This window comes from Calonectris borealis, chromosome 7 (genome assembly GCF_964195595.1).
Source record: "Calonectris borealis chromosome 7, bCalBor7.hap1.2, whole genome shotgun sequence".
Classification (NCBI taxonomy): domain Eukaryota; kingdom Metazoa; phylum Chordata; class Aves; order Procellariiformes; family Procellariidae; genus Calonectris; species Calonectris borealis.
The window spans coordinates 7,378,011-7,393,660 of NC_134318.1; the positions used below are offsets into that span (position 1 = coordinate 7,378,011).

Genomic DNA, 15,650 nt, shown 5'->3' on the forward strand with positions numbered 1-15,650 from the left:
GGGATTCTCTGCAGTTCCTCCTCTCCACTCTTCCCCTCTACCCAGCCGTTTGTTCGTGATGAGATGTGAACAATGATTCAGTCAACAGGATCCTTTCACTTGTGCCCCTCACTAGACTGAGGGAAAATAATCTAGGAATCAATTTCCCATCAAAACATGTGGCTTTGGGAATCTGTCATCTTGGCTGAAATCCAGCTCAAGTACTTTCTGCAAATATTCAGAGCCCTCTCACAGGACTATCATTACCTATTTGTTCCAAAAGATCACTCCAGTATCTGCTAAGGTGGAAGATGCCAGAGCATATGAGAGAAGGGACTTTTAGAGGGATCACATGGACCATACCACTTGCCTCCCACAAAGAAATGAAATGGTCAGACCTCACCACACTGGGAGATTGCTTGCCTATGGGAAGTTCACATGAACATGCCTTGACACTGCAGACCAAATTACTATCAAGAATAAAAGCCAGCTACGCAAGCTCCTTCCTCAGCCTAGTGGAGATACAGAAGGGAAGACTATTAGTTCCAAATAGAAGGACATTACTGAACAATTTCAATCAACAAAGCATTTCAACATCCACCTGTGGCTTAACATGCTCTGTAAATGATCTGAGTGTAGTGAAGAACTGCAGGAACTAAAGAAAAACTCTAGTACTAGTTTAACCTCATAACCCTGCATCAAAACAATCCAATTGCAGTGTGCAACAAACAAATCTACTCAGCACCACTATTCTGCTATCATTTTAGAGAGAAGAGTAAAAAGAACTAATATTGCGCTAGGTACAACAGCTTGCAGGATTACTGAATCACACCTGGAAATATAATGGTTCTTACATGTACTGTAGGGTACTTGACTTGAATCCTCAAACAAGTTAGAATCCACTTGTTAAAGAGAACAACAATTTAAAAAACAGGAGGATACAAGAAATCAAAAGCAGCATACAACTGCAGTGTCACATTTTCAATACAAATTCAGGTATGAGATATCTAGAAATTCAAAAGCAATGTTCCTAACCACACAAAACATAGGACTTCAGGCAGTATTTGGCATGTTCTGAAACTCTAAATTTATACTCTGTATCATAATGCCATGGATTATATAGTGGATGAATAAAAAAGGAAAATTATTTTTGCTTGAAAGTAATGCAGTTTGTTATTAGAGTTTTTTTACTGTAACTACGTGCGTGCAATACATCTAATGAGATCCAGTATGCAGAAACATAAAAGTCTGGAGGCAAAACACTGGCAGTTTTGATAGCTAAGTAGAGGTATTCATTATTTATGCCATTTTTATTGTTGCCCTACATGGCAATATGTAAGTCCCAGTTGAATTCCTGCTTGAACCATTTCTGCTTTCTGGAAAATATTAGCATAAGTGTATGGACTGTTCTACCTACACATTTTGCAATCTATTGCTGGCCATAAGACTCAGTCACTCAAAATGAATTATTTTATACTTTATATTTTTAAATATAAACTGCACTGAACAAATGCATTCAAGGTAAGAACCTGATCTGGGTACACAAAGATTACAGAGAAGCAAGAGAAAAAACACGTTTTGTGCACATTCCTGATAAAATTATCAGTGAAAGTTAACTGTGTTACATAAGACCAAACAGATATCACATAGTACATTACTCAGCAGAAAGATGGACTGAAAGCCATTCATCTCTCTCAAAGCAGTTGAACATTGAAAAAATGTTATGTTAGAGGACTAGGCTTCATAATGTTAGCTTCTGAAACAACTCAATTGTAAATGCTGGATCTGTGGAAATCCACAGGCACCAGACAGAGAATTCCAACTTCTCCATTTACACTTCAGGGCGCCCCAGGCTAAGCCAGAGGACACCGGATAAACCAAGCAACAACTGGGAAGTGATTTTGCAGCAGTGCCCAGGCGCTACTGGCACAAGCATCAAGCACTGGGTAAGTCAAGAAAACATTACGTGTCTTCATCATAGCAGAACACGCAGCGGTGCTGGAAGCAGCTCCATTATCCCGTAAGCAACCCTCAACACTTTAGAAAACTTTGGCAAAAATTCACTATTGTTTTTTTTGCCACTGTTGCTATGTAGCGCTGAAACTACATACTTCTGCCTTTTCATTACCGGAGCGAAAGCAGAGGCGCCTCAAGAGAGTCTACTTTATTCTAGACTATTTTGCATGCAGATGTATCTCATGGAACCTTCTTCCTAGCCTTATTCACAGACATCCACTAGTCTGAATATCACTTTTTAAGGGTTTAACTCATTAATTCCCCCATACTAGACAAAATACAAAAGGTGAGGGAAATAGTCTATGAACTGAGATCAGATTCCATTTACTGGCCTGCTGTAGCAGTGCTTTCTCTACAGGACAAGGCAGTCTGAGATTTACTACTTTCCACAGAGCATCTATGATGATTTTACAACTACAAACAAATTGGACATTGAGGCATCAAAGTAAGACCTGGCTTAGGCTCACTTTTACCAGCCTTTTGCTAGCAACTGATACATAATGAAAGACTTAGAAGTGGAAAGTCCATAAGGTGGGAAGTGTGGACATGAAATGGAAAAACACTGTTCATAAATTAAAACTGACAGAAGATTGCTTCCCCAAACCTCCATTACTGATACCCTATTCAATTTTCTTAAGAACTAGTTATATTTCTGGGAATATTACCAAGAAGCTTTAGCTAATGACCAGCACTGATGCTGTGTATATACAGAACCTTGTGGTGGTTTGTAAAGCGACTTAAACAGTCTGTAGAGGTGTCTGTTCTTCCTCAGATTAGTTGTGCTTCAGGAGACTGGTCAAGCTCTGTGTAGGTTGTAAAACTTTTCCTTGGTTTGTTTCCTTTATTCTTTACCCTTTTCATTTCATTTCCAACATAAATGCAGACTTTACATAATATCTGAAACACTATTACATCAAAGCAATATAGAGGAAGATTACACTCATTCTAACAAATGCTTTTTTCTTAAATACTGTAAAAATCTGTATCACTCTAGCAACTATCTCACAGGGCCACCCACTGAAACACAAGATGAGGCCTGCTTGTTGCAACAATTGCTTTTAGCTCAGCAGTTTAAGGTTAAAACATCCCAGCAAAATATTTCAACAGATGTTTCAGTGTGCCTAAAAAGATGTTATCTTGAATTCAAGAATTATTTTCTTGTATGTTCACATGTACTGCTGAAAATTCATGAACAAAGTATTTCAAATGCAATCCTTTCAAGTCCATTTAAATAAATGGAGCTCAATGTCAAAAATGAAACATGCTGTCAACAATTTGTACAAAGGTAAAGGTGAAAAATATAATTTGATTACAAAAGAATTTGTTAACACCATCTGTACACCACAGATAACGCTTTTCATAAGATTAATTTATCACCATCCTCATTCAATCATTCTAATGAGATGTTATCTCTTAATTCATAAAGCGTGCATTTTCTGTGTACTTATATGCAATAATTAGTGTTTTTATAGTACTTCCTACTTTAGTGTGAACAGTTAAGATATTATACAGTGACTCAACTGAGATGAATGAGGGGGAAGCTTATGCATGTTATTTTAATGAAAAGTATTTTAGTTATCTAGCTCCAAAAGAGCCAAGAAAGCTAAGTGATGAAAGCACCAGCTTAGACCCTTTTGAACACAAATTCAGGCATTTTAATGTGTATCTCTGTAAAGCTACATGAGTTTCCATGTAGGTTATTCATACATATTATGGCACTTGGACTCTCCTAACAGGTACTTTGTTATCTAGGACATCTAGGCTAAAAAAGAAAAAGTCTGCTAAAATTAACCATTTCTGTAAGAAAACACTTCTGTCCCAACCTTCAAAACCCTTAATTTTCCTGGAAGTTGCACCAAAATACAATTGTTCATATTTCACATTATTTGAGTAAGTTGCCTTTGACAATGATGTCATTTTAACTTTTAAGTCTAGATCTCGAGTGATTTGTGAATACAAAGAAAAGCAATCTTACCCACTTTCAACAAACCAAGTTGTGTCCTGCTCCTTAGTAATTATAACATGGAGTATTGATACTTGTGTATTCATTATTTTGTTGGACTAAAGTCTTTGAAGTAATTACACATATTAAGAAAGAAGTCCAAATTTAATTAAAGGCAACTTACAATGGTAGCTTTTTCTCCATGTAAGGCATTATTCTGACATCTACTGGCCTGGTATCCAACCATACATTTTAATACACTGCATTTGTTATTAAAAAGGAGCATATATATTAATCCAAAGATAAGAACAATTAAAGGAACACAAATGACATACATTTAAAACAGGCCCATGTATTTTCATATAAATCTCATAACCCCACCAGTATTTTGATAGGTTTCTATTGCTTTCTTAACTCATCTGAACTACTGTATATTATGAGGCTTTAATACAAGCAGCTTTGGGGAAGAAAGTTACATTTGGAAGGGAAAAGAAAGTTGTGACAAGTGAAAAAAAAAAATTCCAACAAGCTCTTAAAAAAAAAATCTTTACTTGCAAAATTAAGCAGCATGCTATTTTGTGATTTATATTTGAATTTTAAAAAGACTAATTAGACTGAAATAAAAATAAAAACCTAAAAATGGCACTTCTATAAATAATGAAAATTTTGATTTCACTAGACTTTAATGAAAAACATTTGGTAATTAAATACTTGCTACTGTTCATTACGTTGATGAACTTTATTAGGGTTAAAACTATAACAAAGTTCATCCTAAAACATTTTGCAATGCAAAATTATTTTCACTCGAGGAGTGTCTCAAATTGAATGCTAAGAATTACAAGCAATCTTCAGAAGCAGACACTCACATTCATAAAACTTTATACATCTTTTGGAACTAAGATATTTATACTACTAAAATCAAACATGCATCACTTCCCATACATTCTGGTATCATGATTTATATTACATTATGTAACACCATTCTTCTAAACAGCAGCAGTTTTATCATACGTTTGCTCCATTTTCTTTGGATTTCTGATCTTTATCTTCGTTCTTCACAATATCCTTTAAAAGAAAAAAGGGAGAGGATAACATCAATTCTAGAAGTGATATTTCTCATGTAAGCTGTAAAGCAGCATGAGACAAAGATACTGTTTGGTGTCAACTTTAAATACTACGTGAACTGATATCTTACTCAGTGTAGTTATAACCATTCATATTTCCAGTATCTTCTTGAAAAAAATGAGGGTGCAGAAATTAAATGTGACCTAAGCACTTCCGAAGAGAAGCACAAAAAACATCCCTCACTTTATAGTCTAAAGCTTTGGGGGTTGTTGGGCTTTTTTGTTTTGTTTCGTTTTTCCCCTGTTCATTGGTTGTCAGGGGTTTTTTTAAATTCTCTTTTTTTTTTTTTAAAGAACAAGTGAAAACAGTTCTTAGGATTTTTTAGGATAATTTACCATAATAGTTCTAACATAAAATACTTATATTGGTCAAAGCCACCTGAAAACACTAGGCTTAGAAGATACTTTCATCTCAAAAATACCAAACAGAATGAGCAAGGCTATTTAACTGAGCTAAGAGCATGGCAAAAGAGGGTTATGCGGTGCCTTCAGCTGCCGGTTCTGCAGGAGTAGCAGGTCTACAACATGTAGTGAAGCACAGGACTGCATAACGATACTGATGACAGATGGCTGCAAGGTACTGCCAGTTTAATAAGCTACAGTGAGTTATATGATGCATCACTTGTATCCTACAAGGGGGGGGAAAAAGTTCTAACATTTGTCAAGTTTTCTAGAGTTTTTTGTGTGTGTGTGTGGTTTTGTTTTCTTTTTAGAGCTTTTGTTGACGCAATATTGTCTTTTCAAAATCAGTGTAGACAGAAGTAGAAGCAAGGCTCCCTCACAGTACCAGTTTGCCACTCAGTAGCCTTCATAACCTATTTCTATTCAGCCTTTCTTAAGGGGCCCCCGCAGCATTCCTAAGGAATATGCAAGTATCTTTCTGTACAGGGATAGAAATGCTCTGGAATATTATGTGGTTAAAACTCATTTCAGAAATGAGTTCTACATTTACAAAACCCCCACATAAATTGAAATACTCAGGTTCTGCCTTGAAAAATTACTCTCAACTGATTAAACGGAAAAGCAGATTTGGACTGTTGGGAATGGACAAGATCAGTACAGGAAAACATTAAGATGGTTTGAGATTTACATTAATATTTATACATTTCAAAAAACATTTAAGTCAAGAACATGTGTTGCAAGCTTAGAAAAAATACATTTTATGTGTTATCTTTAAATAATCAGTATCACATTGAGCATCTTTTTTTTATATATATATATTTTAAGATACTACTATATAAATATATATATAGATATATATATTAAGATACTACTGCCCTGAATGCATGTGAAAATCCTTTTTTATTCTAAAGTTTTTGTTCTGATAATTTAGTCTACAGGAAGCCTGCATACAATAATAAAAAATGGAATTAAACAATTCTAACCTGTTTAAGAACACTCTGTATTTCATCCATAACAGTAGCTAAATTTTTGATTGTCTTATTCAGCTGACCCTCAAATTGCAAATTTTTATCATCCGAGATCTTCAAATTTTCTTGCAGTTGGCCAAGGTCCTTTTTCACTTCTTTGAGCTCCGTAGATAGACTTTTGTTAGAATTCTCCAGTTGTAGTATGGTCTTTTCATCCTCATCTTAGGGAAAAAAAAAAAAGTCAGTCACTTCCAATGCTGTGTACTTTGCATCCTAATATTCCATTTACATGCCAACACTATAACTACTGATTTTTAAAGAATATTAAAAACTGCATTGCATTACCATTTGATAATACTCAATTCTGTCCATGTAAGTACCAATGTAATGTCCCACCTGTTTTTTCTTCTAGTAACTGAAGCTTTTGTTCTATTTCTGCCCGCACTCTTTCACTCTTCTCCAGCTTCTGTAAAAGGCTCCCAACATCCACCATAGCTCCATTGTACACAATGAGGCCGACATTTTCCTCTATGGCTTTTGATTCTTGCTTTATAGTAGGCGATGGTAACAGTAATCTGTTTCCTATATTAGATTAAGTAGCATTAGGAAATAATCATTCTGTCGTTTTTCAGTTCTAGTGACCAACCTCAAAAAGTTCTTAAAATAATAAATTCCTAAAAGAATAGATATAGATTCAAGTTTGCTGGTCTATTCCTCGCATTTCTCTCCTCCCTCGTTACCCCAATTCCCCCCACAAAGAAAAGAGCATGCTCTTTCATGACATTCTTCTATGCCTCCTTTCTGCAGTGATTTGTCTTCGAAAATCAGGCTCTGTTCTACTACCTATAGCACTGATCCTCCTGACTGCAAAACTGCTGTGAATGAGAAATGTTGTTCATCAATATTCAACATTAATCTCTGTCCCACTTCCTGTTCCAAGATATTAAGATTTATCCTATAGATGCAACAAGATGTGTTGGAAGCCAGAAATACTGTAATTTATGAACTGCCCAAGATTTACTTTTCCAAACTGGCAGGTTCCCTGCAGACCTGAATTAGTTTCTGCAAAAAAGCAAGTATCTCGGAACTCTCATTATCATTCACACAAAAACAATTCTCTGGAAGTTTGTGGCATTAAAAAAAAAAAAAATACCACCTAACATATCTTCCTGTAGCTCTTCAGACTCTTCTTGATTTTCTTCATCTTTAGAAGTATCTGTTAGTCTTCTGTAAAAGCAAGATTCTCTAAGCACTACTTTATTAAGTAGCTTCTTGACCTAAAACACAGCCATGGAAAGAAATACGGTGTTATTTAACACACAGACATTATATAACCTAAACAAGAATGTTTTAACTTGGAAAACTTCGAGAAATTGGACAGCTTTTTGAACTTTTAACATACTGGGGCTTAAAATGAAAACAAGCTAGGAGAAAAAAAAGAGGATACAATTTTGAGACAAAAGCTACATATACAATAAGGGCATATTAAGAGCTGCAAACTTCACCTTTTCATACCAAGACAATTTACAAAAGATTAAACTAGTATTTCATCGTAAATATGAAGTGGCTACATAAAAAGCAGGGATCAAGTATGTAAGCAACAGCCTTTGGAAGATAAACTACATTCCTCCCACTTACAGCATTCCTGTAATATTTTCAAAGAGATTTCTATTACTATACAAAACCTGAGCACGTGACAGGTGTAGTCCAAGAGTGTACAGTATCTCCTCCATGTCCTTCTCCAGAAGATATCCACAATGACTTTGATCAAAATAAACGAAAGCCATCAGAAGATCCCTATTAAGAGTTACCATCTGTGTCTTGTCCTTCTCCTACAGAAAATTCATTATGGGATCATTAGGAAGTTAAAATATCATTTTCCCACCATCTACTAAAACCACAAACTTTTCAGTTAACAAGTCTTCTTCTGTTCATTTTATCACTACTTTCAGTCAAGTGATTAATTTAACTAGCATTTACCCACTGAGCTCAAATATAATATAAGCAAGCTGTTTAGGACAAACAATCTTTCAAATATTTAAAAAAATTACAGCACAATGGACAGGAACATCTGATAGACACACTTTCCTTTTGTTCATGCTAGTAGGTCAAAAATTTTGAAGAATTAACCTAATTAAACAAGTAATAGTAAACATCCCTTCTCTTCCCAATCATATATTTTACTGAACAGCTGTTTTCAAAGTGAAATTCCCATAAACATGTAATGGATGAGCATCCAGCTCTCACAGCTACAGCAGTTCTGCAGACTGTGTTTTCCCGTTATTCGTATTCCTATATCTCCTATTTTCCCTTGAAGAATAAATAAAGAGAATCAGAAACTTGCTTTATTCTTGCATTTATAAAGAAAGTTTAAGCGTAACAAATCAAACTTATGCTGTTCCTTCATCTGAACTGTGAAGGCAAACTATTGGCCTCATGACACAAAAAGCATCCATTTTCCTGCAGGGAGATGTTAAAACATCACATAATGATTCCAAGCTTCACAATTGAAAAGCCAGTTTATCAATCAAGCTAAGCTTCTGCTTTTCTTATGTAAGAATACAGCAGTTGAAAATAATGGATAAAATAATAACATCTGCTGCCTCTTACGTGCACATACAGCATTAGTCCTCACATCTTTCAGACGGATCAGTATCTCATATAAGAAAGTTTTTCCAACAGCTTTCACCCAATGAACTTTAAAATGTAAGTGAAAGTAGGCTGTAAGCACCTTACCCAAAGCTGTCACATATTCCCTAACTTCTATATACACTTAATGTTTCAGTCCAGAAGTGCTGAAGGAATCAAGGAGTGCAGATAGGTCTTATAATAAAAATAAAGTTAAGCTCTAATTAGGACACCTCTAACGAGGTTATATGTAGTTGTTAAGAAAGGTGTTAATTACTTTATCTTTCGACGACCTCTCTTTACAATGCCTATTTCCCTCTCTTCTGTCCTCCCGTTTGTTCATTTCCTCTTCATCCCGGTCTGTAAAACAGAAAGAAAATTCAACATACCCACAGCAAACAATTCTATAACCATTATCTCAAAATACATATATGTTCACTGAAAAAGTTCACATAAACGCCCAAATACCTGAAATTAATATATTTCCCTGAAAAATAAAAAAACCAAATGGTATTTAAGTGAGTCCTGTTAAATTTTGATTTTTCTCTGGTCTTATTTTAACATAAGCCATTTGTCATTTTTTTTTCCCGTGTTTCTTTCACACACAGGATAGAAGAGCTGAAACAAGTGCTAACTAGGCCAAAATGAGTTCCGCCAACATCACCATCCATTTAAATGGTGTGCAGAAAATTACCACAATTCTCCCTAATGAGGCTTGGCAGAGTCTGCATTCAGCTATGGTTATTCCTATTAGGACAAAATCAGTACTATTTACTCTCAAATATTTTGTATCATAAAAAACGTATCAACTATATAATTAAAAGCATGTGTTTATACTCATGTCAGAGAGATACTACTGATCCTATGATTTAGATTCTCCAAGAAATTACAAACTGCAGGTTTTTTGTTTAAAAGTAGACAGTACAGTAAAACTAAATCTAAAATCAAGAGAGAAAGAGGAATATGACAACTGCAGGGACGGATTATGGCATGCAGCTCTGTACCTTATGTCAAGTCTTTGGTCAGAGAATCATGTGCCAAGTTCAGCTTTAAGCTCACCTTTCTTGTGAGGAAAACTTTGGAAAAAACTATGCATCACAACACTTGTCTAATTTTGCCAACAGGTTTCTGAGAACCAATAGCTTTCTCCAGCACCTCCATGGCATGTTGGATTGTTATCAGCAACTCTGACTGGGAATGGCACAAGGACAGATTATGGGAAGTACGTGTACAGAACAGACAAGCCCAGGGCACTCTCACAGCCAGATTATAAGAAAATAAAGAGTTATTTTGGAAACCACAGATTAGCACCAATTTTTTTAAGGCTGGTGCAGTACTCTGCCAAAAATACAACTGAAAATGCTGGTCAGAAAATGCTGGGACTGCAATATCTAAGCAGTTCAAACCCATATCTCTAGCAAAAACTCTCCACAAAAGGACAAAAGCCCCAAGGAAGTACAAACCAAAAAGCATACACCATGTCTTATGCCTTTCTGAATCTCCGAGCAGGGAAAGAGAGCTACTGCTGCTCCCTGGAGACAGGAAAGTTCCCCAGCCCCTTTTCCCCATTTCTTCAGGCAAACACAACTCCACCCAAACAGAAATCAACTCCTCATAACATCATGTAAAGAGCACCCCACACTACATTCTGGCCTAGTAAAAACAGGATGACATTTCAGAACTCAGGAATAGGAAGTTAGGCACTTAAAAGTGGCTTGGTTTTTCAGAGGTGCTGAATACTCACATCTCCTACTGACTTCAATGGGAGTTGCGAGTGGTCTGCATTCTGAAAAAAATAAAACCACTTCTATATGCATGCCTTACTTTGAGTACCACAGCTAGTTTATATTAACTAGGTTTATACAATGCCTAGCATAAAGGCACTTACATTTTAAGTAGATCTGGTCAGAATTACTAAAATAAAATTAGTGTAATAATGCAATTTTAAATTGTCTACTTCCAGTGCATTCTCCAGCTTGAAAGAACATACTCAGTGGCAATAAAAAGTTTTTTCAAAAGCCACAAAATTCATAGTTAAAGATACCTTCATCTTCGTCTTCAGCATCTTCTGCCTCCATTGGATCATATTCTTCTTGATTATTGTCATCTTCAGTTTCTTCTTCATCTTTAGAATCATCTTTCCTTTTATCTTCCCTCTGTAAAAAAAGTTCCTAAAAATTTATCCAGTCAGAACTAAAAAACAGGAATGTAAAAACCTCACTTCCATTCATTCAAAATTTGCGTATGTTTATATTTAGTCACTTAACAAATACAAATCTATGTGATATAGCTGAATGTTAAAATACCCCCAATACACCTGTAAACTTTTTAAAATTACTTATTATGATTGAAGCATATTTAAATAGATCAACAAGTCAAATCAATTAACTAACACTACTAGCCCTGAGTTTTGGAAAAGGAATAAAGTAAAATTCAAATAGAAACAGTTTAATACTGATCCAGACAGGATAGTACTTCATATGAGCTAGCTGCAGACCTTCTTTTCATCTCTATCTTCTTTTTTGTCTTTATCATCTCCAGATTTTCTCCTCTTAGGTTTTGGATCATCTGTTTCATCATCTTTTTCTTCTTTTTTTTCTTTTCTCTCATCTTTTTTGCTTTTTTTGTCTTTTTTGTCCTCCCTCTCTGGGAGAGAAATCAGTGCTTTGTAAATTCTGACACCAAAATCTCTCTGAAGCATTTCATTGAAGAGTTCTGCAAACAATGATACCTGCATATAAAGAAGAACAAAAAGAGAAGTAACAAAAAGTTTTAAAATATATATTAAAAGTTTGTACACTTACGATTAAATAGCTACGAGGTACTATCTTACCAACTTACACCACGTCAGAATTTTATGTAGTGTCAGATTTCTTACTATCTGCTTTGAATATGGAAACCTTAAACAACTTTATAAAAATGCTTCTTTCCTGTACTCCAGTAGTTTAGGACCTAGACTAGCTGTACAAATTATAAACTCGGTTCCATATCCGAAAACCTGCGCATTTCTTCTGGATATCATATAGTGACCATACTGCTATTGTAAACCATGTACAAAACACCGGGCAATTTTTTCTAGGTATTGCACAAAGAAATGAACTTATTTAAGTTTTATTTTGCCATGCTATCATAAACGTTTACAATTTAAGAATACTGCAATTATCACACAGAATTAAAAAGAAACAAGAATGGCTAACCATAAATAGCAGAGCTAAATTACCTCAAAGGAATGTTCTTTATTATCTTCTAATCTATAGTCCAGAAGAACACTAAGAGACATAATGCTACAGTCAAACTTCCCACTCTTTGCTGCCCAGTTAGGATGTACAATGATTGCTGGTTCATCAGGCAAGATATATCGTCTCTCCCGCCGCTGACGTTCCATTTCTTCTTGACGTTTTCTTTCCTCTTCCTAAAAAGAGGCAAAAAAACCCCATACAGTATATTCCAAAGCTGAAGTTTCAGCCTATATATTAGTTTTAAAGGACTCACTGCTTTGAAGAAAGCGAAGGAAAGCCTAAGCTGCTGAATGCATCACAGAAGACAGACAGAAGTCACAGACTAGAATTTCCAGAATGCATACCGTGTCCACTGTCAACACTTGCCTAAGACGACTGGAAACTGGAGCAACACAAAGCAGGATATGCAGTCTTTTTTAGCCCACAGAGCAACAGCACCTTCCAACTATCTTATGGTGCTAACCGCAGCACATTTGCTCGACACTGGAAGGCCTCAAGCTAGTTCACTTCAAGAAATGGTATGCAAGCTAGCAAAGCAGTCAATGCTCCTGAGTGGTCTTTTGTTTGTTTAGGGGTGTTTTTAGAGCTGTATAGTACTGTAAGCTGTCTTATTCCTTACACAGGAAGAGTGAAGGCTTCGTACATCGTCTTCCCAAAGATATCCAACACAGCTTTAACGATTACCAGATGACAATTTACTCAGCTCTTTTGATTATGGGAAATGCAATCTTTATAGATACAACTGATCCAAATCAAACAAAAGGTTAAAAAAGGTAAAATACCAAGCAGCTTACTGACTGCAAGAGAGAAATATTAAAGTCTTATAAGTATGGAAAAAAAGTCATGGCAGAGCTTGCGCTTTTTAAAAAACAAGCACAATCAAAGCTCCTTCCCCTAACCTTAAAGAAAGCTGTGGTAAGAAACCCCAAGATAATTAAAGCCCATCGAAGCTGTGGGAGGAGGCAGCAGCTGACAGAATTAACAAGCACATGGTCTTTGCTCCCTCAACAAGGTTTACGGAGATATATAAAATTTCAAATAATCCCATATTAGTTATGGGTTAGCAGGTAATACACAAAAAGGTTTAAAGGCAACTAACATGGAATACATTCTCCAGACACTTATGCCCCTTTTCTGTGATTGAGCTTAGGCCTTATTGCACAGATCTTGTTTATCCTCGTGAAACAGCAAACCAGACTAGTACTGAAACTACACCAATGGCAAAACTGAGAAACTTCAATACACAGGAAGTTGATCCAAAAGCAAAAGTTAAAGCTTCATAAGAAGGCAAAACAAACCTAAGCAAACCATTAGCCACATGAAGAAACTGGACTGTTTAAGACACTATAACCTTCTACAGACTGGAACCTGCCCTCCCTCTGATTTCCACAATAATTCCCTAAGGCTTGTATACCACTAAAACCCAATACACTAAGCAGCTGCTTTTCATGTAGGTTTAAGAAGATCTTGTTAAGTGTGTTCACCTGTTCTTGAGCATAGTTTTCCTGGTGAGTGTGGGATTTATTTTTCCTTACATCTAAGGTCTCACATTAATTCAGCCACCCTTAGTGCAGTTGCACATTTCAGCTGACTTTGCGGATATAAAGAAATTCAAACTTGCCAAGATTTCGTTCCAATTCAGCAGCTCAAGTTACAGCAAGAGTTCCCAGTACAGTCATCTGAGAACTACAAAATCCCAACACAACTTGGCATATTCCTGTACTTTTTATACTTTTTTTTATATATATATATTTATTTATTTATACAAATTTTATATATAATATTTTATGTATTTAGGTATATTTAATAAGACTTAAAGCAAATATGTCCAAAGCCTAACCTCTTTGTCATCTTCAGATTTCCTATCCTCCTCCTCTTCCTCTTCTTTCTCAGACTTCTCTAGCTCCTTTTGCTCTTCTTTTTGCTCCTCTACTTTCAGCTGCTTTGTCAGTCGAGCTATCAACTGAGATTTCAGTCCTTTAGAGCTAAGGGTTCGACTTTCTAATTCTTTGCGAAGGTCATTTACCTGGTAAATAAAAGCTCTGTAAGTGGTATCACCCAGTGACATTGCAAAACATGTGATTAGCAGAAAAGGTGAAGTAAGAATTCAATAAGAGCACTGAAAAGTCAACTGTATTTTTTAAATCTGTATTAAAAAACACTAATATATACTGATATAAAACATACTACATTTAAAGTTGTGTTCTCAAAGAATCTCTTTTTGAGGGACTTTTCACAGGGGCAGGGAAATGATTTTATTAATCCTTTCGTGGAAACTTTTAATTGCATCTCCTGACATACATTTTTTGTATCATTATTGCCTTTTTAAACTAACATTAGAGTACTTTAGACACCACATTTTTTAATGCAAGTAAATACGACCAGATTACTGCATAACTTCCATTTTCCAATTAATGTATCATATGTGATACTTTAATTGTACAAAGTTCAAAAGTTCAGAATAGTTCTATTAGCTGTATTCACTTATTAAAATCAGAAGTCACACTTGGATACTGTGATATCACATCTAACACCTACAAAATCAGCAAGGAAGATAAAACACTACTCAAGTTTTTTTGCTCAGTTAAGAGAATATACAGCTATATTTCGGGCCATGCCTTGAAAATGAAAACGTACAATAGAATCAAATTTTAAGAAAAGTGTTAGTTACCTTCATTGTTTTTGGATCCAGTTTAGACCAGTGCGTAGGTGTAGAGATCTCTTTAGCTTCCCCATCGTCCTTTTCCTCTTCGTCCTGACAAATAAAATTTAGAAATTATCATTCAGAAAGCTTAAAAGCATTTCAGTTATTTTTTAAATTCTGTTGCTGATCTGTGCAAGGTCACAACTGTTTCAGATAGTCTTCTCCTAAAGTTATTATTTAGACAAGTTCACACACACATTCTACCACTTTATAAATGATCACAGTGCCACTCAGCCAATACAAGCCAGATCTGTGGAACACAAAAAGGTGATAAGCAACACCACAAAGAATATCGGGGTTACACAGACACTGCTGGTCTCCATTAACCACACAGCGTGTGATCTTCCCCCAGATTTTAAATTCCCCAAATAACTCTTTGTTCAGTCAAACCTTCCCTTATTCCAAGATGTTGATCAGCCACATGGCCTGAAATTCAGATGTTTCAGACTAGTGTTTGTTCAATTTCAAATATCACAATTAGAACTGGCCACAAGAGAGAATTTAGAAATTTTAGAAAATGGCAAAATGTTTAAAGACAGCTATTCATAAACTGCATCTCACTCAACAACTGGTCCCAGATTCCAGCAACTACGTCTATGATAAAAAATTTTCTGCGCATCATAAGCACAATTTAATTCCATTTGTGGT

General features: G+C 35.5%; 1 protein-coding gene across 11 annotated transcripts in view; it reads right to left on the reverse strand.

Annotated features, from left to right (window-relative positions):
- Positions 1–4,471: 4,471 nt before the first annotated feature.
- CCAR1 (cell division cycle and apoptosis regulator 1) overlaps positions 4,472–15,650 on the reverse strand; it is a 28,903-nt gene continuing 17,724 nt past the window's right edge. For 8 of the 11 annotated variants that reach the window (XM_075154203.1, XM_075154196.1, XM_075154195.1 and 5 more), the window contains 12 exons: positions 14,970–15,053; positions 14,139–14,324; positions 12,280–12,471; positions 11,557–11,790; positions 11,104–11,215; positions 10,804–10,845; positions 9,337–9,419; positions 8,117–8,263; positions 7,588–7,708; positions 6,828–7,013; positions 6,447–6,652; positions 4,472–5,002 (listed from right to left, as the gene is read on the reverse strand). In XM_075154203.1, coding sequence (XP_075010304.1) covers positions 4,943–5,002; positions 6,447–6,652; positions 6,828–7,013; positions 7,588–7,708; positions 8,117–8,263; positions 9,337–9,419; positions 10,804–10,845; positions 11,104–11,215; positions 11,557–11,790; positions 12,280–12,471; positions 14,139–14,324; positions 14,970–15,053 — 1,653 coding nt within the window. In that variant the 3' untranslated portion in view covers positions 4,472–4,942. The remainder of the gene's footprint in view (positions 5,003–6,446; positions 6,653–6,827; positions 7,014–7,587; positions 7,709–8,116; positions 8,264–9,336; positions 9,420–10,803; positions 10,846–11,103; positions 11,216–11,556; positions 11,791–12,279; positions 12,472–14,138; positions 14,325–14,969; positions 15,054–15,650) is intronic. The other 3 variants (XM_075154204.1, XM_075154197.1, XM_075154201.1) reach the window with 2 other exon arrangements.